This window comes from Cryphonectria parasitica (assembly GCF_011745365.1).
Source record: "Cryphonectria parasitica EP155 unplaced genomic scaffold M406scaffold_1, whole genome shotgun sequence".
Taxonomy (NCBI): Eukaryota; Fungi; Ascomycota; class Sordariomycetes; order Diaporthales; family Cryphonectriaceae; genus Cryphonectria; species Cryphonectria parasitica.
Window position 1 is genome coordinate 5,193 of NW_024468909.1, and position 26,767 is coordinate 31,959.

General features: G+C 44.6%; 5 protein-coding genes across 5 annotated transcripts; 3 read left to right on the forward strand and 2 right to left on the reverse strand.

Annotated features, from left to right (window-relative positions):
* Positions 1 to 5,934: 5,934 nt before the first annotated feature.
* M406DRAFT_224914 (uncharacterized protein) lies at positions 5,935 to 6,132 on the forward strand (the record flags this gene model as incomplete). The annotated part of the gene is made up of 1 exon (XM_040915709.1): positions 5,935 to 6,132. A coding segment is annotated over one exon (198 nt), but the record flags the coding sequence as incomplete, so codon positions are not given.
* A 9,310-nt stretch (positions 6,133 to 15,442) lies between these two features.
* M406DRAFT_34153 (putative protocatechuate 3,4-dioxygenase beta subunit) lies at positions 15,443 to 16,450 on the forward strand (the record flags this gene model as incomplete). Its single annotated transcript, XM_040921675.1, has 1 exon — positions 15,443 to 16,450. The coding sequence occupies one exon, from the start codon at positions 15,443 to 15,445 to the stop codon at positions 16,448 to 16,450; it is 1,008 nt and encodes a 335-aa protein (XP_040782398.1).
* Positions 16,451 to 18,740: 2,290 nt separating this feature from the next.
* Positions 18,741 to 19,362, reverse strand: M406DRAFT_65905 (uncharacterized protein; the record flags this gene model as incomplete). Its single annotated transcript, XM_040924954.1, has 3 exons — positions 18,741 to 18,976; positions 19,096 to 19,241; positions 19,271 to 19,362. The coding sequence occupies 3 exons, from the start codon at positions 19,360 to 19,362 to the stop codon at positions 18,741 to 18,743; spliced, it is 474 nt and encodes a 157-aa protein (XP_040780367.1).
* Positions 19,363 to 22,166: 2,804 nt separating this feature from the next.
* On the forward strand, positions 22,167 to 22,838 carry M406DRAFT_244696 (HET-domain-containing protein; the record flags this gene model as incomplete). The annotated part of the gene is made up of 2 exons (XM_040916274.1): positions 22,167 to 22,660; positions 22,754 to 22,838. Coding segments are annotated over 2 exons (579 nt in total), but the record flags the coding sequence as incomplete, so codon positions are not given.
* Positions 22,839 to 24,504: 1,666 nt separating this feature from the next.
* Positions 24,505 to 26,302, reverse strand: M406DRAFT_324927 (uncharacterized protein; the record flags this gene model as incomplete). Its single annotated transcript, XM_040919930.1, has 3 exons — positions 24,505 to 24,863; positions 24,904 to 25,541; positions 25,998 to 26,302. The coding sequence occupies 3 exons, from the start codon at positions 26,300 to 26,302 to the stop codon at positions 24,505 to 24,507; spliced, it is 1,302 nt and encodes a 433-aa protein (XP_040780369.1).
* Between the last annotated feature and the right edge of the window lie 465 nt (positions 26,303 to 26,767).

Here is a 26,767-nt window from a genome sequence, read left to right on the forward strand (position 1 = left end):
CTTCAAGCTAGCCTTGCTATTCGCTGATTGAGTGCTGAGAAGGTTGGTAATGCAATGATTCTCCAGTTTGCTCAATCTGAGCTAGCGGGTGATTAGGAAAATCATAAATCAGCTGAGAAATAAGCATAGATTGCGCTTAGTCAGAAATCAGTTGAGGTAATAGCATTAAAGGAGCTTGGAATTGCATCTGCTGATGGAGTTGAGGATTTGCAGCACTAGATGCAAGCTAGTCTTGAGTTTCCTCCTTCTCAGCAGTAATACTATAATCAGCTCGAAGACGCTTGATCCAAGTTAAAAAGAGTTTCATCCAAGCCTCAGCAATAAGCTAAATATCTCTAATCTTAAGATGGATAAGAGCATTGTTATAATCAATAACGAATGATTACAAGCTTGTAGCATCAGTAATGAAACAGTTATTAATAATGTTCAGCTGCTCCTGCTCAGGTATATATGCTTGGAAATGATCCCAGAGCTAATATGCAACCAATAGTCAGTTCTTCTATTCGCCCCATATCCTAGCACTCGTAATATATCTCTTTACTTTCCCAGCAACGACTGCATCTGAACAGAAGCCTTTCATAAAGTTGAGCGCCTGAGTATTATTAATGCCTTTGATTTAACGCTACCAGTTGAAACGCTTCAGCTATAATAAGACTTTCATCCGAGAAAACAGTATTAAGCTGCTACTAGCAAGTTTGCTATAGGAAGAAAACCGAAAGTTAGATCCATACTATCTACTTGCAGAGGAACTAAACGAGCTCGGGATTGGATCAGAAGACTTATTAGATGAAGAAGCTATCCTTTTTCCTGGTTATCGCTTCCCTTGATGTTTCTTTAGCTTTCTAACTCGAGATTTTTGAGGAGGAAATGCTACAGCTGGAATATCTTCCATATACAACGGAAAACAACTCTAGTCAGATTGGAGATACTGAGATATCCGAGATATCTGAGGGAAGCTTGATGCTAGAGCAAGACACATGTAAGGATGATTCCGGAGCGGGTGATAAGCAGGTGTATCAACTGATCCGCATCTCCAAGGAATTATCCTTATCACCTCCTTCGTTCTTCGATAGCAACATCCCTGCCCAGGAATGCTGCACGCATAGTAATCTGATATCTGCCATTGTCGTCGTAATTCCTTACTCTAATGCTTCGTATGCACTGACTTCATTCCATTCTCATCACCTTATTTCTTTCTTTTTCGGGAAAATGCAGCCAATAAGCTTTTTATCCACAGAAACAAGATAACCAGACAAGGCCAAACAGAGCGCGCTGATTGGTTCGCAGCAAGGATCACAAGCCTCACCGCCCTTCTTATTCCTCCCCGTAGAGTACCATCCGCCAAAAGCATCACACTCTATAATCTAACCAGAGATCCACTCTCAGCATGATTAGACTGCCCCCAATCTATACAGCTCTGAACTGTACCAGACTGCAAGTCTGAGTATTATTTGTTATAGGAAATATCGTACAAAGGAATTCGTTTCTTCGTAATGTTAGCTTGCTAGCTCAACACCCTGCTCTCCAACCTTCAACCAGAACTCACACCATCCCTCCTTTGCCCACCCATCTCCTCTTCACAAGAGGTCTCAAGCATAACCCAAAGTCTGAACATAGCATACAGCCTATCAGTTCAGTATAAAATAAAGAAATAAGAGGAATTCAGCAGAAAGAAAGAGTATGCCTGTACATAGAATCGACTTGCTAGCTTTACTAATTCTCACGAACTGTGACAACAACAGCCCTGAGCCACCAGCCTGGACAGCCAAGTCCACACTCACCGCACCATTGAACCAGAACTAGAGCGCTATCGCCCTCGAAAGAAAAAGGAACAAACAGCTGCCGAAGCAATGAGCAAGAGCTCATGCAACCCAAGCGTGCCTGTACAGATGAGGACAGCAAACTAAGGCCACACGGGCACAAGAACAGAGTGAAAAACCTGTCTTAGACCTGTCCAAAGGGTTCAAAATTGAAAAGAAGAGAAAGGATGCTTGATTGTTATTATCTGATCGCGAAAATCTAAAATGGGTGATATCCTTATATGCACGAGAACCCATACCCTGCTCCACTCAATGTCCCAAGGACCACCACACTGGCCACCACAACAGTATCAAAGTGCTAAGTCCTTGAATATGGAACTATACAAGTCTCAATAAGCAATGCAAGTATTCACTGCTTTTGGGGCTATCAGAGTAGAGAGTAATTTGATACTTAGATTGATAACTGAAGAGCTATGTACTGAATCCATCTAATGATAATAAACGTATCCTTATATATCCAGCTCTTCAGTTCTAACTATTCTGATTATGTGCTGATTTCCTATAATCGTTTCCTAAATATGTTGACTATGTTTATAGTTAACATAGTTGCGCTAGTAATTCTAACTCGGGTTATGTAATCCTGATTAGTACCCGATGTTGGGTTGTGATACCTGGTTCCTTGGTTGGTGGGGCTTATCCTGTAACCTGCATGTTGAATGAGTTATAACAGTTTGGTTTGCAGTATTTTCTTTAGTAGTTTGCAATGAATTCTTTATTTCTTTACTTCATCTTCCTCTGATCAGATCTAGCATATCATTGGACTTGTTGCAACTTTGGAAGAAAGTTGCTGGGGGAGGACTATTGTGGTGGCCAGGGTGGTAATCCGTGGGACATGGAGTACAGTGGGTCAAGGGTCCTCATACATATAAAGGATACCATCTACTTTTCAAATTCTTTAGCTATAAGCAACAAAAAAAAAAAAAAAAGCATCCTTTCTCTTTCTTTCAATTTTTGAACTCTTTGGACAGGTCTAAGACAGGTTTTTCATCCTGTTCTTGCGCTCGTGTGGCCTTAGTTTGCTGTTCTCATCTGTACAGGCACACTTGGGTTGCATGAGCCCTTGCTCATTGCTTCGGCAGCTGTTTGTCCCTTTTTCTTTCGAGGGCGACGGCGCCCTAGTTCTGGTTCAGTATCAGATTACTTTCTTATTTTAATAGCTTTAAAAGCAGTGAATACTTGTGCGATTACTTAGTTATATTTCCGTATTCAAGGCTTATACCTAGCACCGCTCTTGTTAGCATAAATCTCTTTGTGTATTTTGGAATCTTCGGATTGCTGCAGTGCTTATTACACATAAACTCCTTGTGTACTTTGGAATCTTCGGATTACTGCAGTGCTTATTACACAGAAAAGGAGCTTATGATATTGCACTTGGAACAATCTAGGCAAATATACTCGATGCAACGAGAAGAATCTCCGGAAGATACCTTGCAGAATCCAAAACTATACTTCTTATAATAAGAATAGATGAGCATCTCAATAAAACTCTTCAGAAGGCGAGAAACTAAGAGGTTTTAATCTTGAGTACTTTTTGGAACAGAAGAGGATTTGCAAATATGAGACTTGTTAACTCTGTTCAATATAACAAATCAGAAAAGCATAATATATAATAAGAAGAATAACTGAAAAAACTTACAAAAAGATCATTAGGAATAACAATTCATAGAAGAGAAATGATATTATAATTCATTCAATATGCAGATCATGAATTACGCTCAGCTAATAGAAGAATCAGATATTCTAACTCAACATCGGAACAGCTAATAAGGATTATATAATTCAGAATTAGAATTACTAGTACGATTATATTAGCTATAAACATAATTAATAGATTCAGGAAACAACTATTGTTGTAATAGCCAGGGTGGTAGTCCGTGGAACATGGAATATAGTGGATCAAGGGTTCTCATACATATAAAGAATACTACCCACTTTTCAAATTCTTTAGCTATAAGCAACAATAAAGCATTCTTTCTCTTCTTTTCAATTTTGAACCCTTTGAACAGATCTAAAACAGGTTTTTCACTCTGTTCTTGTGCCTGTATAGCCTTAGTTTGCTATTCTCATCTGTACAGGCACGCTTGGATTGCACGAGCTCTTGCCCATTGCTTCAGCAGCTGTTTGTCCCTTTTTCTTTCGAGGGCAACAGCGCCCTAGTTCTGATTCACTATAAGAAATCGGAACATAGTCAGAATAGTCAGAACTGAAGAGCTAGATATATAAGAACACATTCATTACCATCGGGTAAGATAGCAATAGGATATAGCTCTTCAGTTATCAATCTAAGTATCAGATTACTCTCCTACTCTGATAGCTTCAAAAGCAGTGAATACTTGCACAGTTATCCCAATTGTATTTCCATATTCAAAGCCTATATTTAGCACCGCTCTTGTTAGCATAAACTCTTTGTATACTTTGGGAATCTTCGGATTACTGCAGTGCTCATTACAATAAGCTAATACATCTAATTAATCAGTTCTTCCTGAGTAAGAGTATACGAGAATGAAAAGAATTCTTGAGAAGCTATTATATTCCGTATTGCTTAAGAGAGTAATACTGAACTATTCTTGAATAAGAATCATCAAAATATAATAAGCACTGTAGTAATCCAAAGATTCCAAAGTATACAAAGGGATTTATACTAACAAAAGCAATATCAAGTATAAGCTTTGAATACGGAAATACAACTGAGATAATAATACAAGTATTTACTGCTTTTAGAGCTATCAGAATAGAAGAGTAATCTAATACTTAGATTAATAACTGAAGAGTTATATACTGAATCTATCTAATAGTAATAATCATATCTTTATATATTCAGCTCTTCAGTATAGCTTATCTTAGCTTATTACTAATCCAGGTGATCCGAGCTCACTGGATTATCTAATAATTCAGTGATTCATCCCTGTTGTAACTCTAACCCTGAATTATGTAATCAATGCTTAGTCGGAATGTTGGATTCTCAACACCTGATCCTTGTTACCTGTGACCTGTTTGTGACCCGCATGTTGGATGGGTCATAACACTCCTGCATTTGCTAGCGCCGAAAATTCTCCCATCCAAAAAAACTGTTCTCTATCTTAAGGATACTTTGACTTTAGGATAGGCATGATTCAGCATGCAAAGAGCTTGCTAGAAAACTTACAAAAGATTGTTGAGAATAACAACTAATAAAAGGGAGATAATATTATAATTCATTCCGCATGCAGGTTATGAAACAAGCTTTGCTAACAAAGAACTAGGTATTACAACTCAGCATTAGATAACAGGCAGGATTACAGAACTTAGGATTAGGATTATAAAGGAGGTAGAATAGCTGAGATAGCTAAGCTATTCAAGCAAGCCATACTGAAGAGCTGAATATATAAGAACACGCTCATTATCATTAGATAAACTATTAGAATATAGCTCTTCAGTTATCAATCTAAGTATTCATTTGTTATACACTTAAATAGCTCCAAAGGCGAATGAACAGCATTTGTACGAATTACTCAGTTATATTTCCGTATTCAGTGGATATTACTTTGATATTGCTCTTGTTAGCATAAACCCTTTGTATACTTCAAGATCTTCGAATATTGCAGTGCATTCATTACACAAAGGCTTAGCTTGAAAGAAGTCCGTTTTCGTTGTTGCTTTTCTGAATTCTTCTATTCCTGAGGATAATAGAATCTATCAGGGCTTGTATGCGCACAAAAGAAATAGGTAGCCCTTGCGACCCCTGGTGGCAGTTCAGAGCTGCTGCGAGGGCTTCGCTCCGAAGCAGCGCTCTCGTACGATGCTGCGTAGCCATCAGGCCATTGTTATCCTATCTAGTTCAGGCTAATTGTGTACATAAGAGAAAGAGGAACAACAGGTCCAGCAGCGAAAAAGAGGAGGAGGGAGATAGGTTCAGTAGTTCCTTTGAATGGAAGCGTCAACAGAGCAGCTTGGGAGCAGCTCACACCCCTTCACCTCACTTGTGTGCTCTTTTTACCCTGACAGAATCTTTGTTAGATCTCCTTCTGGCTATGAATGCTGTAATGGCAAGGTTTGGCTGATAGTCAAGGGAATGTACAGCATGTGATGATCCCCCTTGTGGTGATTTGAGACTATCACACCCTTTCTCAAGAATCTGAGCTTTAAGCTTTTCGATAACGAGCTGTATATCTTTAGAAACGAGAAGACTGGAGTTCTTTTGATCCTCTACATCGATAACATGCTGATAGCTAGCCTCATACTCTCAGATATCAACGAAGTTGCTGCTGCTATTAGCAAGCGATTTAATCTCAAGCATTTAGGAAACCCAGAGAAGTTCTTGAGCTTTAACATCAAGAGGGATGAGGAGAGCGCAATCATCTTCCTCTTGCAAGAGGAATATATCAAAATGATCGTAAAGGTGTACAGCTTCGAGTTTACCAAACAGGCAAAGGCCACTTGGCCTGCTAGCCTCGAGCTACTCAAGGATTGGGAGCTTATAGATGAGGAAACAAAGATGTATCAGAAGAGAACTGATACTCTTAACTAGCTATCAACAGGTACGAGGCCTGATATTATATATATGGTTAACAAGGTGGCGAAGAGCAATGTAGGCTTCTCGGCTATGCATCTACACTTCCAGAAGCACCTCTTCAGATACCTTGAACGATTCCCAGATCTAAGCATTGTTATCAATAGCAGAATGCTATTGAATAACATCATCAAGGCGTATGCGAACGCTTTCTTTAGTGATAATCTCTCAACGCTGCCAGGACTCATCATATCGATATCCGATACAAGTGGGTTGTCGAGAAGACGAAGGAGGGCTACTTCAGCATTCAGCACGTGGGTACAGAGGAGATGGCAGCTGACAGCCTGACGAAGCCGTTGGAAGCCGTCAAACACAACCAATTCGTTCAGGCCTTGGGTCTCAAGCGGTACTCTATCTATTAGACTACGACGAGCGAATTGAAAAGGGAATTGGGCATACGAGGACATAGAGGACTATGAGGATCCGAAAACACCACGAGGAGGATCGCCGGGAAGGCTCACGAGGTTGCCTGAGGGGGTGTGTGCGAATTCCAGTGAGCCACTGGTCCGGTGGTTGCCAGGCAACCCCTCCGCCTAGATAGCCTCAACCACCTCGCGGTTGTTTTCCACTGTTTTTTCCTCTTTTCTCTTTTCTTAAGCGCAGTTCAATACAGTTCATTTCCCATATTTTATCCGAAGCTAGAGGCATTTGCTGAGTTCAAAGCTTATGTTGCCAAGTTCATGAATCGAAGAGATGTGTGAACGGATAAGTGGCTCGCCTGGACAACCTTAGCTATAAACAACGAGTCAACTCCATCTATTTCAATAAGTATAAGTTTAGGCTGATTATACTACATATGCAAGCTATTAAGAGATGATATTAAGCTTCTTGCATAGAGACTCAGAGGGAAGAGAACGGAAGTCAAAACCAGTATAACAGTGCAGGCAGCAATAATGCGTTCGCCATTGTTTGTTTTCAGGTAGCTCAGCGAAGACCTGTTCTGCGATGATGAGGAGGCAGACATGGTTGGGTTTACTGTGAAGGCTAGAAAGAAAAGCTTGTCTGAGGTGACAGCGCAGCTGACAGAAACGATTCATAATGACAAACAAGTTGAGTCAGGATAACAACTTGGATAGGGAAAACAGAACTGTGCAGTGTAGAATCAAAAACAAGAAGGTCCTCCTCCAGGCGCGCGTAGTCGGCTTTTTGTTAGATTGCTGAGCCAAATAACGAAGAACAAAAAGGCAGGGGAACAAGAAGAAGCAAGGAACGAAGAATGCTACAATACAGCTGATGATTACAAGTAGGTTTTAATACCGTAAGAGGAGCAGATGCAATACTGTTTCTATTCTCGGATAATGAAAGAGCTGAATGATGAGTAACAACAGTTTTACATTCCAGCAGAAATTGATTATCAGCTATATATTTAAAGTATATGCAAGGGACTTTTGCGCTAATCTGCAAACAGTGAGACTATGTATGCTACTGAGTACTACTCTGTATCTAATCCAAGTTGTCGGATATGCTGTGACTGCTACTGCACTTGATTAATCAGTTCTTCTGTTAGAGATCACTATGCTAATCCAACATGCATTTAGCTTCTAGTAAGTTCAGTACTACGTATGCAGCAATACAGCATCACTCGCACACTTTGCTCAGCTATTCAACAGTATGTTACCTATATGAACTCTTATATCAGAAGAATAATCCCATTCTAGCATAATACCAATCCGAAAATTCGAAACTGTACAAGCTTTAGAAAGGAGAGAGAACAGCAACAGTTACATTCTTTAATTGCACTCATACCATTTTCTATTAATTGAAAACAATGGATAGAGAGTAGAACAACTGCTCATTTGTGGTGTAGTGATCTACAAAAAATGGATGTATAGCGTGTTCTCCAGCTCTAAGTATAGTCTTTGAGCGAGAATTCAGAGTCTCGGAACTGCTAGCTTCTGGTTAAGCAATATAGATTACTATTAGTATTTGAAGGATTGTGATTGCTGTGGATTCATATATGGGACCAGGCATAGTTCTCTCCCTTGCAGTATCGAGCACCTGATGTATTATGCAATCCACTGCGGGCTTGTAAGGCTTCAGATGAACTAAGCTAGATCTTGTTAGTAATACGTATCAAAATATGAACTCAAGATGCGAAAAGAATATGGGAAACTCTTACAATATCATTTTGAGTGCATCTGTATACTTCTCTGTATTCAGCTTCCAGCTGGCTGAATCTTCCGTACGCATGAAGTGTGTGGCGAGCGGGAATACGACTGTTTCCTCGCATTGTGTATAATGCTATACGAGCAAACAAGCCTTGATCTGAGGTGTTTCACTTCCATACTTGAATTCGAGCATGTACAGTATACTAGCTGTTCGGTGGTTTTTCGCTGGAAGAAGAGTATCCTTACTTGGGAGCTCCGACGAGGTCTTGCCTGGAGCTTGTCCTTCCAACAGTGTATGATATGAATGCTGAAAGTTGCTGAGACCTTGGTCGATGGTTATTACTCAGAAGCGATTCCCCAAAGTTATCATTTGCTGGACGGTGGTAAAGCTGGTATCGCGGATGCAGAAGTAGATTTTGAAGCGATGTTCTCTCGGATCAATCAAATCTATTGCCAGCATATCCATTTTTAGCGGCGAGGTAGATGCATCGTATACGAATCCCTCAAATATCTTCAGAGCTTACAGTTTCTCCAGGCTGCAGTATAGGGCTGTATTAATTGCATTGACGATCACATCAAGATTGCTTTGCCCCGTGATACTAGCCTTATAACCAGGGAAAAAGTAAGCTTTGCTCATGATTCTGCTGTTATCGCTAAGGTTGAAAGCAAAGAACTCCCGGGAAAGGTGCCCGTTGACTGGAGCAATATCAGCAACAATTCCCGGTTCATTCATTTTCTTTCTGAAGTGGCATAGCTACTCCATGTTCGTCTCGAGTAGGAAGGGATGCAGTGTCTCTTGAAATCCGGAGGGGCTGTATTGGTTATTAGGATCAAGAGGCGTTCCTGCCTCAATACTCACCAGCTCGATTGAGAACTGTATCTTGAGTAATTGCGAACAGATATGCCAGTCCCAGCTCAGCTCTATAGGAGTATAATCGTCCGTTGTAAAGTTCTGCTATTGCGACTGTTCCTCAGGCAGAAGAGCAGCACTTAAGCTAGGGGATATGATTAGAACGAACTCCAAGAGCTGATACTGTGTTCTCATTGAAGTGGCCTGCTTCATTGAGCAAAACAGCTATTATAGATCCGCTGAGTTTTTATAAGAAGTGCGCATAACAGCCCAGCTGATCTTGGTTTCTGTTATTATCCGAATCAACCTTGATAAAAGCTGCTGTTGTTGAGCGGAAGGTGCTGGAAGCTGTATGAGATTTTTAACGATTGAATAAAGAAAAAAAGCAGATGCGGAAAACGTATTGAACCAGAAATAGGGCGCTGTCGCCCTCGAGAAAAAGGAACGAACAGCTGCCGAAGCAATGAGCAAGGGCTCGTGCAACCCAAGCATGCCTGTACAGATGAGAACAGCAAACTAAGGCTACACGGGCACAAGAACAGGGTGAAAAACCTGTCTTAGACCTGTCCAAGGGATTCAAAATTGAAAAGAAGAGAAAAGAATGCTTGATTGTTGCCTATAGCTAAAGAATTTGAAAAGTGGGTGGTATTCTTTATATGTATGAGGATCCTTGACCCACTGTACTCCATGTCCTACGGACTACCACCCTGGCCACCACAACAGTATGCAACGAATGAATGAAATGAGACGAGCAGAGCGGTGCAATGGTTGAGAGAAATAAGCATTATCTCTTGCTCTTTCAGTTGAAGAGAAATGAAGAGTATAAAAGAAAGATCGAGATATGTATACTGAAGAGAGCAGGCAAAGTGAGCCTGCTCTAGCCAATGGGAGATCCCTGCTCGCGATATGAAAAGAATTCAGAAGTGGTCCCGTCCTCACTGGCAGCGCTATCTTTGCTCAACGTAATAACGGCTAGCGTTTTCGAATTTTGATGACGCTCCGGCTATACGGTTGATCTGATACTGCTTGGAGGCTGTACAATTTCGCAGAGCAAGGCTCTAAAAGCTGATTTATATATTGGATATATCTTAGCTAAGTATCGGAGTATGTGGGTGAAGAGTATAGTGACCGCTTTGCAGCTATACAGCTTACATGATTACGAAAATCTTTCACTATTACGTACTTAGTACTCGTTGTGTATGGCCTGGGCTACCCTCTCATTCTGGCTATCTGGAAAAAAATACTTAGGTGAGCTCTTTTTCTCTGCGAATAATTCCTATCTTTACTGATTTTGAGACAGTCCTAGGATGCAAGTACATTGGGAGATTCTAGATCAGAAGCTACGAAATAATCAACGCTTTAGATATCTGCAATAGATGCAACCTCATTTCATCCCTAGTCTTATGAGTTCTGCAATCCTTTGAGCAAGGCAAAGGATTCGAACTGTACTGTGATATGTATACAATGGAGCCTTGTTGGAAGCTTATTGCATTCTTCAGTAATGTATTAGCTGTGCTACTGTAAAACTTCAATTGCAAATGCGGTATCTCATATAGGGACTAATAGTTCCGGTAATTATAGCTTTGATATAGCAGTATTCCTACGGATGAGCATTCCTAAACCACCTACCTCACTCTATATCCATTCTTATTCTAACAAATGCTGTTCTTAGAAGACTCGGTATTTTCTGTCACTCGTGTATGCTAGAAAGGTCTCTATTATAACGAACTCTGTGATTATGACGCTTATTATACCTTCATTCTGTGTTTGGAGTTACTGTATACCCGCTGTTGCTGATATCTGAGATCCGTATCTGAATCTATTTTTGGCAAGCTTTAGCAATCTTTGGAGCTGGTAGCTGTCTACAATGAAGACATGCCAGCATGAAACATGTATGTGCAACCATGTTTCGTTCGCTAGCCCGACAGATTTCCACGCGATTTATGCCTCTAGACAGACATTTGAAGAGATACAAGCAACTTTTGATATGCATATATATATAAATATACATATACAACTATGTTTATACGTTAGATATGTATGAAACTCAGAACTAATCTTTGCTCCTTTGGAAATGCAGTCCGACTTTTATGAAGTAGGGGCTCCTACCTACGCTAGTTAGCCCTTGGAGAAACTATTCTCTGTCCGAGATATGCAACACCACGCCACTCTGAAACGCAATATCGGCGGCCTTTATAGAAGAGTGCGGTGAAAGCTTTCGAGCCCAAGGTAGATAGCTGCATTTAGAGCTTTTCAAGACAGCTCTCAGGTCATACCAAGGATGGGCCTGCACGTCTTGACATGTCACTATGGTTACACTTGTTTGCATACGAGTGTCTAGGCGATATCAGCATATCGGAAAACATTGGTTTCTGGAGCAGGGGCATGACATTCGTAATATAATAAAGTTAGCTAACAAGACCTTTTATCTAGTTGAGCTATTATGTTAGTCTGAGTCATGAAACCTCGGATCACAATCACTGAAAGCATAATAAGTTCATGCAGGCACCAACCCTTCAGCAGCTCTTAAACCTTCTTCGATCACAAGTGCGAGCGGAAGAAGCAGAGCTAGCATTGAAGATTAGTCAACTTATCGTGTGTCCTAGATCTCGGAACGTACTTCTGACCATTATTCCAGCTCATGATCAACGAAGTCGAGGCTAGGAGGAAGTCGTCTAGACCAACGATAGACATGTTGAGCAAATTCTTGGAACTCCATGAAGACTATCCGGACAAAGTGTTTATCAGAGAAGCCGATGCTGTTATATTTATCAACTTGTATGCTCTTTGTCCATCTTCTTAAAACATTGCTGAGACTTGATCGAATATCAGGACTGCGGGACACAACGTTCTAGCTATCACCGCGCTATCTGGTATTATGCAACAGCTAAAAGGAGTGACTATTATAAATAATTATAATGGTTCTCAATACATATTGTTAGTAGCTCACAAAAGCCTTTATAATAAGCGCTATATAACACTATTAAGCAGCACAGAATGAATCACATAGTCTTTATCATAGTTCTAAACATCTGGCTTTCTAAGCCTCGACTTTGAATATAGTATGCCATCATCTTCAAAAATTATAGAATAATGCTAAAAGCTTGTGAGAGCGACTAGCACCGGTAATGGAGATGTTCTGAGGAATGCTAACGCCTCCGATTGCAAGGAGGAACTCAGTTTTCTATCTAATTCCCAAAGCAGTAATGAGGAGTAAGATTCAGAGGACAGCAAGAACGATAGCAGTAAATGTGGTTTAGAGGAGGAATGCGCTTGTGTCAGCAGTGGTGAGATCCTCGAGATCCAGCCTTTTGCTATCGCCAATGGCAACAATGGCATGCTGGCTGCCATGTCCTTTCGCCAACATGAACGTCCTTTTTATGCCACACCGACAAGCCAACTTCTTTCAAGACCACTGCAAAAGGGAGCAGGATGCGAAGTTAAGAGTACGCTTAAAGCAATGACGAAGATTATGCTCCAGTGGCCGAAGAGGCTACAGGGTGTAGCTGCCAGGCTCAGCTAGATAAACCAAGGTATAGAGCCAGCGATATACGGTTCGTTATAGCCGGGGCAACTAGGCTGGGCTTCTTTTGTTTTATAGAGCAAAATGTAGAGTTCAGCCTTCAGGGGCTGCTCAGGCTGTCCCTCGAGCATCACGCCGGATTCTCTCGCATTTCTCTCCGCATCGGCCTTCGCCTTCTCCCATTGGAGATCGATTTTTTCATCGAGACGGCATTGGATAGGCTTTAGTTCCAATTTTCCCTCGTCCAACCACGTCTTGAAGACTTGCACGATACAACCAATTATTTAGCTGCAATTGTTGCGAACAAATCTGTTGCTGCTGTTGATAATCTTGCAAGAGCAATCGGCAACGGGCGTTAACTTATATTCGCCGGCGACGTCCAGACAGCGATTACGGTGTATGCAACCAAACCTCAGGCGAAGGAGAACTAACTATGAGGTCGCGGACCCGGGAGATTAGGGCACAATATGATGTTTGTGCCGACCGAAAACACGACCGGAGCCACTCGGGATCCTATCAACTTCGCGAGCGCGTAAGACACCATGTCACTGACGAAGACGAGTTTATCCTTAAGCTTAATTAGTAACGTCATTGAGCTGGAACTAAGGTGCTGGCGCACAGAAAAGAATTGATGGCCCAGCAATAGTCAAAGGCTTATGCAACCCAAGCGTGCTTGTACGTGTGGGAAAATATATAGGTACAGCTAGTTCTGAGAGACTGGCGATCGCTTTTTCCCCCGACAGTACGAAAGGAGGACACCAAACGAAGGCCACATGGACACTAGAAACTACCAATGTGAAATTACCAATGTTTTCGAAAAGCTTAAGCTTATGTAATCTACCAGCTTGTAGCAGCTAAAAGGGGGCCTCTCTTAAAGATTCTTCGAAAGTCTTCCATCTATTAAGGTTTTGTGAAGAAATGACTGGAACAAAAGTGGTTGTGAAGAAGCGGTGTCGCTGGCCGGAAAGGGGGGGCTCGGAAGGTGGAGTGGTGGGGCAACCGGAAAGTGGGAGTAGCCGGAGAGTGGGGGGTTGACTGGAACGTAGAATATATTCTGACATGATACGCGTACTATTACTAGCTTCCGCTTCCCTTATCGGCAAACGTGCCCCGTTTTCAACTGCTCCTGCGAAATCGACTGATGCCAGTCTACAAACTTCAACTATTATACGCGTGTAAGCTTGGCACTTCGTTGTAGGAAATAAGTTCCAAAAGTAAAGTGAGGAACACTAAATAGGCAAGATAATAGATAATTACAAGCTGTATCTAAACTAGGCGAAATGAATGGGTAGATATGATATAGATTGATCGCTATAGTTGGACGGATTAAAAAGTGTAAGTCTTGAGCGATTTGGGCACTCCTCTGATCTATATGTAAAACAGGGCAGACTTTTTTTCTTCTTTTGCACCCTGTAGTATGCATGCAGCATTAAGATTACAATCATCCAGATGGCATAAGCTATTATCAACTCCTAGCAGCACAATCTATCGGTCTTAAGCAGCTTCTCTTGCCACATCTAAATCTTGCATCTGCGCTATAGTAAAGATGGATGCCCCTGGTATGGTAAAGCACTGCATTCTTTCGATATTAAAGTGCAAGCTGGACGTTGCAGGTTAATAGATCCGAGGTATGGCTGGGTGCACCTGTGTTTTGGCAGCATTACGCGTCCTACGACCTGCCTCTTTAGCGACCCAACCTAAAATTCTCATGACACAAGTTCACTGACCGGATTAATCCATCCGGTGAATATTACCCACAAAACGACACTGCAAGCCTCGCGTTGCTTGTATAATGTAGTCCTTGACATCGTAGTTTCTCTTCAGGCGCGCGCGTCGGGCCTGCCCGGTATTAGAATTTGGGACAACGCGCCAAGCGGCCCGCCCCGGTGGAGTAGAGGAAACCAGCATTAATGCCGCCTCTCAGCCCCAGATGAGCTCGAAGCTAGCTTATGCTTTTTTATAGAGAGCATTCTCAAGCTGAGGCTCTGCGTCAAAACGTTGGTTCAATGGCAAGGTTCGTTCCCTAAAAAAAAAACTAGAGGTACCGGTTCGGGAAAAGCAACGATGCTGATATCTATTTTGTTATCATACAGAAAAAAGAGCACCCTAGCTAAGTACCTTGTGGCTGTGTCTTATCACTCTTCGGTGGTACCTTCTTACTCCAGTATCGGTGAGTCGCTGCGAAAGGGGAGCTCCACGAAACCTGACTAGGACGCTCAAAAATACCGTGATCACCGCAGCGGTACTTACAATGCCAAGCTCTATAGGATTGGGTTTCCCGGCCTAATTTGATAAAGCCCTTGTCGAGTTGCAGGGGTATCTAAACCCTTTCCTTGCGAATGCGTAAAACGCCATTCGGTAAAATGAATGTCTAAGCTGGTGATGTACGTAGTCGAGTTTTAAGAACAGTAGATTGGATTAATCAGCTCGGTTCCTATCGGTCTTGTCCAAGAAGTAACCCAGGGGTGACCACTTGGTATAAAACCGCACTTCTGGACCTCGATTTGAATGTATTCTAAAATTCAGCAGCCCATCGTCTTCTCACCATCGCTACACTCGATTCACCACTCTCTCAGCAAGAATCTTGCCGCCATGAAGCTTACTGCTGCTATCGTTCTAGTCTCTGGGCTCCTGTCCGGCACCGCCTTGGCACATGGCGACCCTCTTGGCCACCACGAGGTCAGGCGCCGTGCCAACCTCTCGAAGCGATGCGAGGGTGCGGCTGCCAAGATGAATGAGAAACGCTATGCCAACCAAATGAAGAAGCGTTGGGATAATGGCCGCAATACCAGCTTCACCATCCACACAGAGGCGCCTTACTACGATGTCATCCAGAACGATACCTGCATCGTGACTCCTGACGTCACCCGGGGCCCGTATGTGTGGCCTCGCTCCGAGATATTGAGGCAAGACATGACTGGGGGCCAGGCTGGTGTCCCTCTCTGGCTTGATATCGGCGTCCTGGACGTTAGCACCTGCGAGCCACTCGAGGATGTGCTAGTGGCCTTCTGGCACTGCAATGGCACAGGGAGTTACTCGTCTTTCACCGGACTGGACCCCAACACCGACTTTGCGACTCTCCTAAATGAGCTCAACGTCACCGATTTCACCATCGGCGAGACGGACCTGCACACGGACGATACTACGTTCCTGCGTGGGATGTGGCCCACCAATAAGGAAGGCATGCTGGAGATGAAGACGATCTTCCCGGGCTTCTACGCAGGGCGCGCTATTCACATTCACACCGAGGTCTACAAAGACTGGGTCCTGCATGATAACGGCACCGTCCGCACCGGCGACATCGTCAACGTCGGCCAGCTCTTTTTTAACGAGTCCGTCATCGGGGAGATGATGGCTCTCGAGCCCTATGCTTCGCACACTCAAATCAATCGCACAACCAACGCTGAAGACACCATCATGGCTGAGTCTCAGGAGGGAGGTTACAACCCCGTGATGAGCGTTGTCCCCGCTGACGGCATAGATATCGCCAATGGAATGATTGGCTATATCACAATGGGTGTTGATCTGACGGATACAACTGCTCTGGATACGTCGCCCACGAAAAGGGGTCTGTCTAATATGCACGACACATCAGACTAGAAATGGAGCTCAGCGATGAGCTTGGGCAGACTAAGCGGAAGAAATCGGGGATTCAATGGAAAATTGATTGTATTTGTTGCAAAACCTTTTCGTATATAGAAAATTTAAACTAGTCTGTACAACTCTCTAATAATAAGTGAAATACTTTGATTGATCTTATATGTAACAGCAGGCTAAAATGTATGGCTGAGTATAACGATCAAACCAATGATAAAGTTCGTGCTAGCAAAGCTTACATTTGCTAGCTGCGGGATCTGACAGCTGTCAGCTCTATCTAGATAACAGAGGCTGGCTCTTCAGCTAGCCTCTATTCTATTTTTTATTCTCTTTCACCAGAGCATGTGCAACTTGCTTGCAGCTTAGGGTCCTGCTACAGTCCATACTGCAAAGCCTCCCATCGTATTTTCTTTTGTAACAACGCCCAAGGGGCCCCCCTGATTTGTGTCTAGCACTCCTGAGCTATAAAATAGCAAAGCAGTTTAACATTATAAGCATATTCTAACGAGTATAACAAAAGTATGATTCATTCAAACTATAATTTAAAATAGCACTACGTTAATTATGCTTATCCAGGATTGAAAACTTCCTTTTCACGTTTTTGTTGAGCTTAGATTTATTTCAGCATTTTTTCAAATTTAAGTTTTCGCGAAATACTATCCTGCAACATGTTCCCTAAATTGCTATGTAATCTCAAACATATTTTCTTTAAGAGCATTATAACGAGCAACCCATTCAAATAAGCTTCGGAAACCTGAACTGTAACACTATATCTTGCAATGTTTGTTCCACAAACACTCAATATTCTCTTGTGTACAACCCAAGTGTTATAGCGCTGCCAGATACCACGAAGACATTTCCGAGTGAAAGAAATTAGACTAATTGAGCATTTGCTTACATATTGCTTGCGAAGCCGGCTCTTCTGAGAAGCACAAAAGACCATAAGAAACTTGCTAGACTGATAATGATATAATCCCGTTGAAGGAACAACCGAGATCCATGCGTCAGAAGTCCGCTCTTGCGATTGCCATCAAAAGCAGAGGGCAGATACATTCGCATCAACTCTGTCGAAATCTTATCCACATTGGAGAAAACTCTCGCCACCATGTACAGGTGGCTTATCGTGGAAATGGCAGCGGCATTCAAATAAAAACCCCGAATTCATTGCCTCGCTCTCGCGATATCGTTATCAGTGAGCTGCTTTGAATGTCTCGAAGCTTTCATGAATCCCAACGATTGAGACACTAAGGTCATTATAACAGCGACATATATCGGCGATAGCTGAAAAAATACGGTGATGGTCTGCTGTATCGTTGGTGAGTGGGCTTGGGGACTAAGCCAAGTAGGTGCTATGAGAATCAGCATAGGTACTATGGCGCCCAGGCAAAAAGCCACTGCCACTGCTAGTGCCTTTTCCAAGTCCTGGACTCGAGTATGGTCTTTCTGTTCCCCTGCCCAGCGAATATGAGTGCCGAAGTATGGAGGCAAGGCAACAGCTCCCCGCAAAGTTGCCAGAAAAGACTAATGTACTAACCCTAGGCCTTTTCGCCCGCCCAAGCGCTTTGATCCGGTTGTGACCACAACCAAGGAGAATTATGGGCGAGTGAGTCCTCTGTTGTCAAGGTCATATGTCTGAGTTCGCTCAAACTCGGAATTGCTGTGTTGGTGACACTGGATCCATAATGTTGGCGGACCCTGCCTCGGTGCCCTCGACTTGAGATTGGCTATGGTCAATGGTCCCCAGGGGCTCATTTGCAAACCACTCATACAAATTCGAATAACATTCTCTTCAATCCAGTGTGATTCGCATCGAACGGAGAGTCTCTTGCTTCCGTGGTCAAACAGTTCCTCGATGTGAGACCAGAGAGGTTTTCGGATGACCAGGTGTGCACAAGATTGATTCCCGGCCCAGGCTGCGACGCTGGCTATCCTGATGGCCGTTAACGGGGCGGTAATTCACTGGCAGCTGTGAAAGGTATAATGCAAGAGCGCGATGCCGACTGCCCATTTGGCTGGGCGGCCTTTATCCGGACAAACAAAAAGCACCAGTCACTAATGTTTTGAATGTCTGAAGTTCAAGTGTCTGAAATGAATTGAGGTCAAGTAAATGAACAGCTTTCGCAGTTGTGCTTGAAGACTGGGCGCAGAGTCCGAGACAGATGCAAAAGTCCAAAGTCTCATACACTGCAATAAAAACAAGGTAGAGGCTGTAGTACCCAAAGCTCGCACAAACAAACGGCTACTAGTTGCTCCAGGCTTCGCTTGCATTTCTCCAGAGTTCACCGAATAACATTCAGTCTGATACAGGCCGGTCGGCTACGCTCTCGGCCAGCTGTTCGGCATCACGCTCCGAGTAGTTGGCCCGTTTAGGCCAGGTGAATGGCTCATCGAAGCGGAAGATGAAGAAGAAATAGATTACATTCGGCTGACTGATTGCCAGAAATGAATAGCCGCTATGGGAGACGACGGTCAAGTCGCGCTCGCCAAGTTCTGGGATTATAGGCGCAACACCTAAAAGTGACTTCCAGGCTGTTCTCAGTTTTAGGATGTAATGATGGGTTCTCAGAAAACTGACCCATTGTGCTTTTGGCCTACTCTTGACAAAGTCTAGCTCAATGTGCATCCTAAAAACCTCGGAGTCGACTTACTTGTCTTTTCCTTGATGGTGATCGATCCCGGTCTGGTCTTATTGGCATGATTCCACATCATGGTCCTAGTAGCGCTGTATACGCTATTACAGGTAAGAACCATATCGCCTTTTTCAACTTCGCTATTGTGTAGTGTGATCTTGATACTGTTTTTGTCGTGTTTGATCGGGCTCACGCTCCTTCCGGTCCGGATGCGAGTTTGATTCGGTAACTTATTCCATTAGATCTGCAGGAACTCCCGTCTTTCGAGAAGAAGAGAGGAACCATGATTACAAAGTTTGGTTAATGCAAATGAGCAAAATATTAGACTTGGTGGCATGAGATATTGATGAAGACTGATGTACTTCCTTTCTAGGTGACGGAAGAATCCACTATTCATGATAAGTTTCTTATCCGGCTGTTGAACCAACCACCTTCCCATGAGGACACAAGCCGCTTTCATGTCATCTAGGCAGTTGATTTGGCGAAGTATTCGGGCACCGTGTGGATAAATCCCAATGCTTGCGCCCTCTGCAGGTGCGATATGTTCACGTCTCTCCAATATAACGTGATCGATTCCCGCTTTTGCTAGGCAATGGGAGGCTACGAGTCCAGTGACTCCTCAACCAATGACGATGATACAAAAAGAGGATTTGTGATTCGACATGGCAACATTTCCCGATGGAGTATTCAAAGATACCGCAATGCCAATTTTCCTCGCTTCTAACGACACTGCATTTATATCATGTTGCCAGCCTGCCAGTTTTGACCAATACCTCAAGGCTCGGCTCTGAATAAGAACTTGACTCAAATGGTATGATGCGATCTGCAATATTCAACTTGTATACCAGCCAATTCCGGGCCGAGACTGGCCAAGAACAACGAGATGAATCCGCCAAATGCACATGATACATGTATATTCGTTGTGCTTAGGGCGGCTGAGTAAACTACTATTGAAGATCAGCTCGTGATCTATACTCGGTCCGGAAAGGGGAATGATGACCTGAATGCTACAAATGCTGTCTTTATGAGGTTCTGTTCTGAAGTCAATGTTGTTGAGTAGAAGAGATATGCAAACATACCATTCGTTGTTGGTCACGACGGGTTTTGCAAGCTCGACTCCCACCACCCACCCCGGTTCAGCTGCATGGAACTTTTTACGGTTGTTCGGACTTATCATATGCAAACGGAATATCGGGGATAGTAATAGCGTAAAAGCCGCTCCTTTTCTGCAATTTTAGGAGAGGCTTGGGCAGTTACCTTGGTGCTGTTACCGTGGTATCGATGCCTCCCTAATAAGGTTGATAGCAAATTAGGGACAAAGCGAGGTATGGATATACAGCATACTAATAATAAGCTGTAATCTCGTGTTTTGATTTCTGATTTGAAATCAAGCCTAGATTCCAGTGATTCATTTTCTCTCTTTCTATTTCCCCATTGAAGTAAGTCCATGCTAACTTGATGATATCTCTATCTCTTCAGTATATCACAACTCGTCAAGAAATGGGGATGCTAGCCTACTTACTCAGCTACTCAGTAATATACAAGCGAAAAATCGAACTCAGGAAGCAAGGCTCGTCGCATCGCTAGATCACCACCTTTTGGGACCTCCTTGCCAGAATCAACATAGCCGACGCTTAGTTATTTAGAGTTTGTAAATTATTATTACTACTTATAGCTATTATAGTATCCTCTCACTAAATTCCATCTCGGTAATGAGACTTATTTCCATATATCCATAACAGCTGCTATTCCACTGAATTAACAGTTAACGTTGAGAAAGCAGTCTCACAAAAGTCTCAGAAATATCTATTGCTATATCGAGCCTGGACTATCAACAGCGCATTATCACCTCAAGTATAAATACTGTGAGACAGAGGAATACAAAAAAAGTTGGAGAGTCAGCCACTGTAATTTCCCACTCCAAAAGACCAAGATGGACGAAATAACTGAGAAACGTCCTTGAACAACAATCCCTAAATATTGGAACGATTAGAAACATTGCAAACAGGTCTTTCGGAAAATTGAAATACAATGCAATAAAATTGTTATAGATAGCTTCGCAGCTCGGCACGTCTTTTTGTTACAGAGAAAAATTACGGTTCAAATTGCTGTTGCAGAGAAGTCTTAACAAGTTTGCTTAACGTGAATGTCTAGCAGGCCTTTGGCCAGGCTCGTTGCTTACGGGTAAGTGCTGCAAGTGTTTTTTTTCCACGTTTTTCACAATACTAAAGAATTTGACTGGATACTTCGAGTCCTTATTGCATAGCAGTATCTACTATACCTGCTATCAAGTCTAAATAACATAGCTGTATGCCCTAGCTACTTTAGTAATACAAGCTCTGATACAGGCCAGCTCTATAAGTCTGAAGAGCAGCAACAACAGAGCTACTTTGTGAGATGCTCAGCTGCTAGAAAGCTTAAAGCCGAAATAGCTCAGGCATAGCCGGGAGTTGGAGAACATGCTAGGATAACTAGGATAGCTTGCATTTCGCAACTATATACGAGACTAGAGCATGTACAGCACTAATCCCATCAGGAATAATGAGAAGCTAGACTGAGAAAAAACTATTTTCGTTTTCTATTTCCTTTTTACAGCGAGATATTAGTAACCAAGAGGACTATCTTTATGCCCTGCGGAATGCAATGAGCTAGGAAACAACAGCATATTGAAATGCACTTACCCTAAACTCGATACACAGACGTTAATACAATCATCATCATCATCATCATCATCATCATCATCATCATCATCATCAAGTAAAAAACGGATTTTCAAGGCTAGCCAAGTAGAATACCACATATCAGAACCTGATTCCGGGTAAAGCCTAATATACTGAGCAAATTTTCAGCTGCTATAAATAAATTATCTTGCGTAGCATTACATAAACACCGTAAGCTGAGAGGCGCACAACATAGCCGCTGTGAGCTGAAGGGCCAAAAGTCTGCCTCCATCTCCGTACGGTTGTCAATAAAGCCGCATACTTTGCAAATACCGTTGTGTCCGGCCCTACTTGTTCTTTTGCAATAAGCCAAGGACACTCCAATATTTCCAGTCCTGTGTTTTATATGTGCCAAGAAATAACGGCGCAATGCAAGCAAAATTCGTCCACAAAGCCCTCGAGTTCCCTAGCTCAGAGATCCGCCTGCTAGAGCTTCTGCCCGGTACTGGCAGAGAGAAAATACAATGCCGTCTGTCCACCTCTCCGTTATGTGATCTGCCTTCTTACCAGCCCCTGTCATACTGTTGGGGCTCGCAAATAAACCTCGTGGAAATTTTCGTTGCCGGCGAAAGCTTCCTCGTGACACGCAACCTCGCTGCAGCACTCAGGCGGCTGCGACGACCCAAAGATTCATGCATCTTATGGGTTGATGCCATCTGTATCAACCAGTACAACAAGCTCGAGAAGAGCTTCCAGATCCCTTTGATGGCCGAAATCTACCGGCGCGGTGAGCGGACCATTGTCTGGCTGGGCGAACACGACCGCAGGACGGCCCGCGCGTTTACTATGTTGGAGGTCATGGCAAGATATGTCGACACAGTTTCGAAAGACAAGTTAGTGAGGCTACATCCGGACAAGTGGCAGTTTTTGAGGAAGGCTCTGAAAAAGAAGAAATCCGCAGAAATTGAAGCCAATGATTTCAAGCCAGCCTTATATAGTCCGGCCTATTGGACGAGCCTCGTACGCTCTGGGCACGCACGGACATCTGTTTTCGGGCGAGCATGGTTTAAGCGCGTGTGGATTATACAAGAGATCGCTATGTCGCTGTGCGCCACTGTCGTGTGCGGCCGGTACTCGATTAACTGGGACACGTTAGAAAAGGCATATGGGATGTCAACACTCTGGGACCAGTGGGAGGATGGCCAATACCTGCAAACCTTGATCGAGATGCGTACCAGCATACAATCCGGCAAAAGGGAAGACTTGGGGACTGTCATACTGAAAGCGGTCTACTTCCAGGCCACGGAGCCTGTGGACCGCATCTACGCGATTTTGGGGTTGGCCAAGAGCCTACCTCCGGGCTTCGAGTCTACGATTGATTATACAGTGGATGCGGACACAATTTTTATTGAGGCGACACGCGCATGCTTAGCCTCGACCCACAACTTGCGTCTTGTGTTAGCTGGATGCACCAGTCACTACAAAGAAAACAACTTGCTCCCTAGTTGGGCGTGGAGCCCGCAACCAGACCCTGAACAGCCCCCATATCGATGGCGCTTCCACCGTGCTGCAGCGACAAAACGTCTGTTCCATGCAGCAGGAAAGAGATCAGGAAAGCCTGGCATCTATTTCAGCGAAGACGGTCGCCTGCTTTTCCTCCGCGGCATTGTTTTCGACGAAATCGTAGACGTCGGACCTGCTTTCGGCAACGTGAAAATGGGCTACGCATTCCAAGTACGTAAGTCAGGCTTCAGTATCAGCGACAAGCGGAGGCCGCAGAGCTATTTAAGCAATCTGCATGCTTCGAAAAGAGTGGCCGACCCTGTCAGCCCAGGAATGTACCCTGGGAAGAGTGAAACCCGGCAACAGGCATGGATCAGTTTCTTGACAGACATAATCATGATGAGTGATGAGCTGAAGGATGAGCGGAAGGCTAGAGAGTCCATTCGTTCGGAGGAAGCACTCACGAAGCCATATCATATCCTAGGGAGAGGACCTGGTGAACTGCCTTGGTCCAAAGAAGCGTCCCTACACGACCCGGAGATGTCTCGTATGAGATTCTCAATGTTAAAATCGAACCAAATGATAGGTATCTTGATGGAATTCATGGCCAAAAGGCGCGTTGTTAGAACATCGCAGGGATATATAGGCTTGTGTGACCGCCATGCTAGCATTGGGGATCATCTCGCCCTCATTGCCAGCGTCTGTATTCCGATTATCCTCCGACCTGCTTTAGACAGTCAGTGGAGGATAATTGGGGAGTCGTACATTTATGGTGTTATGCATGGAGAGCTGTGGTCGGATAACAAGGCTCAAAGCCTGTGCATTATTTAAAGGCTACCTAAGCACTGACAGAAGAGCAAAGTGGATCAACAGATTTGACGGAGCTGAGTTCAACTACAATTGATTTAATTCTTCGCCGTATGATATCTGATGATTTGTGGTTTTCTTTTTGGTTTTTTTGGTTTTTTTTGTGGCGCTATAGGAGTGAGTTCTATAGTATAAATCATGAAAGCTAGAGCTTAACACTCCATACAATTCCATTAGACTCCCTTGATAAAAGCAATTTCTAAAGTGCTTCCAGGTCCCCTAGCGCTTCTATAAGCGTTCGCATAATGTATCAAGACATATCTATCAAGCATGCAATCTTCGAGTCTGGTCCTTTTCCTGCAAAGCTGTCCCCACCCGCTAGGCAACACTGAAGAATGCAAAAAGAGAAAATGTCTGACCACAGATACACCCGACTAAGAAGTGATGCTAGAGCAGGCTACTCGCGGCTGTGGTAGCAGGTGTCAGCTGCTGGGAGGCAACTGACACGATGGCTGTCGTCGTCACCTGGGGAGAGGACGCAGACGCAGTCGTTGCCGCCTCTGGCATCGCCGGCGGTCTGCAGCAGCCCATTCAGGTCGACCTCGGCCCCGCACTGCACGGCGATCCACGTCTGCGTGTCGTTGTCGTCGGACAAGTAGTTGTGGCAGCCCTCGGCCTCAATGTAGGCGTCCTCGGTTCCGTCGCTCGAGCACGCAGTCGTGTCGTACGCCGTGCAGACGCCGCCCACCACGCTCCACGACTTGGGCTGCGTCAGAGTCGCCGCCGTCGGTGAACCAGAGGCACGACGCAGAGGAGCTCGTCGTAAGGTTCTGGAGCACCGCGCAGCTGTCGCTACTTGAGTCAACGTTGTGGCCCTCAAGCGAGTAGTAGTCGCCCGAGCAGTCCGTATCGCTATACACAGCGAGGATCCACGTCGTTGTCGCGCGAGCAGCGGCGCTCGTCGACGTGGCCGTCGCGAGGCCGGCCCACGAGGACCAGCTGGAATGGTAGGTGCTGGGGAACTCGGACTGCACGGCCCAGTTGGTGCCAATGGTCAAGATACCCGAGGGGTTCGGGTCGCCTTCCTCGTCGTCGGCCTCGGCGCAGACGCCCTCTGTCGTGCTCCATGCGTACTCGTCCAGCAGCGTCGTGTTGGTGAGCTCGATGATGGTGTCGTTGGCATAGACGGTGAAGCAGCCGTCGGCGTCGAAGACGACATCGTTAAGACTGAGACTGACGCCAACCGGGGACTGTTTGGCCAGCGGCAGGTGGGGGTAGATGTTGCCCAGGGCGTCCTGAATGTACTTAGCGAATCCGTACAAGGTTATGCTGTCAGTGTTCAGCATGGTCCAGGCGCCCGTATTGGAGCCCCAGCGCGCCAGGATCTTGGCCAAGGCGGGCCCCCAGACGGTCTCCCACTTGACGGTGCCACCCCCTTGAATGCGACCTTGATCTTGATGTCCTGGACCTGAGCAATATTGGAGTCCGTACTGGCTGTGGAAACCCAGTCGACATGCAGCAGCTCGTGGATCCATATGGTGGCTTGGGTTGTCAAGTAATTCGCTACGTCGGCATAAGTTGTCACATGGAATGATGCGTCAATATACGCCATAGCATTGTCGAGCGTCGTCGCGTAGAGATACTTGGACAAAAGTTGATGCGCGCTAGCCCCGAGTCTGGGTCCTTGTTGGTCGTGTACGCGCATGGCCTGATGCCGCATGGGCAGATGTTTCCCGGGTCATTGCAGCGGACGAGGAGCTTCCAGGCGAACCAGCCTCCCCAGCCGGGCTGGATGGTGGTCAGCTTCTTGAAGATATTATGAATGAAGTCTGCTGAGAGGAGGTGATGAGGGCCGACGGGCCCAGGTATTCCACCGCCGCCGCCTCATTGGAGTTGATCCCGCCATTGGCCATATTGTACATGCAGTTCATGATCTTCCAGGACTGTTACCAGACCGAGTAGATGATCTGTGGCGCATTTGTGATTGGGAACGTGTCGGATAACTCGCATCCTTCAAAGCCGACGAGGCGTGTGGCAAGATCGCTGAGGTTGTACGTGGTGAACTCTGAGATGTCATAGCCGCTCGTGGAGAGGGCGGCTGTGAAGTCTTCCTCGAGCGCCGTGATGTTCTCGCTCGCCTCCTCGTCGGCCACGCTCTCAACGAACTGGGCCAGGTCGACGGCCCACTCGACGGACCCAGCAAAGTTGTAGCTTGAGTACAGGTCGATGTGAGATGCCTTTGTGTTGTCCGACATGTAAGCCACCCACGTACCGTCGCCATACGTCATCAGGTCCAAGTCGCTGCCGTCGGAGCGTGACCGCACGGCGGGCAAGGTTTCCGTCGGCTGTGTCAATAGTCATCCACAACGCGTATAGCATGGAAGAGTGGTGCAGGGCTCTGGAGAAGCTGGGGTCGTCTTTTATGAGGACCAGAGAGACTGTCCAGACCTGGACCTGCCCTGATGCGTGTTTATAGCAGATATATGTATATATACAATGTTGAATGGGCTCAGCAGTGAATTAGCGGCTCGAAGTCGTGTATTTACAGCTAAAGCTTCCCGTTGACTGTGTGACTGTGTGTGTAGCCACCTCTCTAGATGGCTCTCTCAAAAGCTTGTAGCTTATGGGGGGTATAAAAAAGTTGACGGGGGGCACAAAAAGTTGGTAGAGGGTAGAAAACCTCGGGAGTCTTACAAACAGTTCACAGGAGACTTCCTATG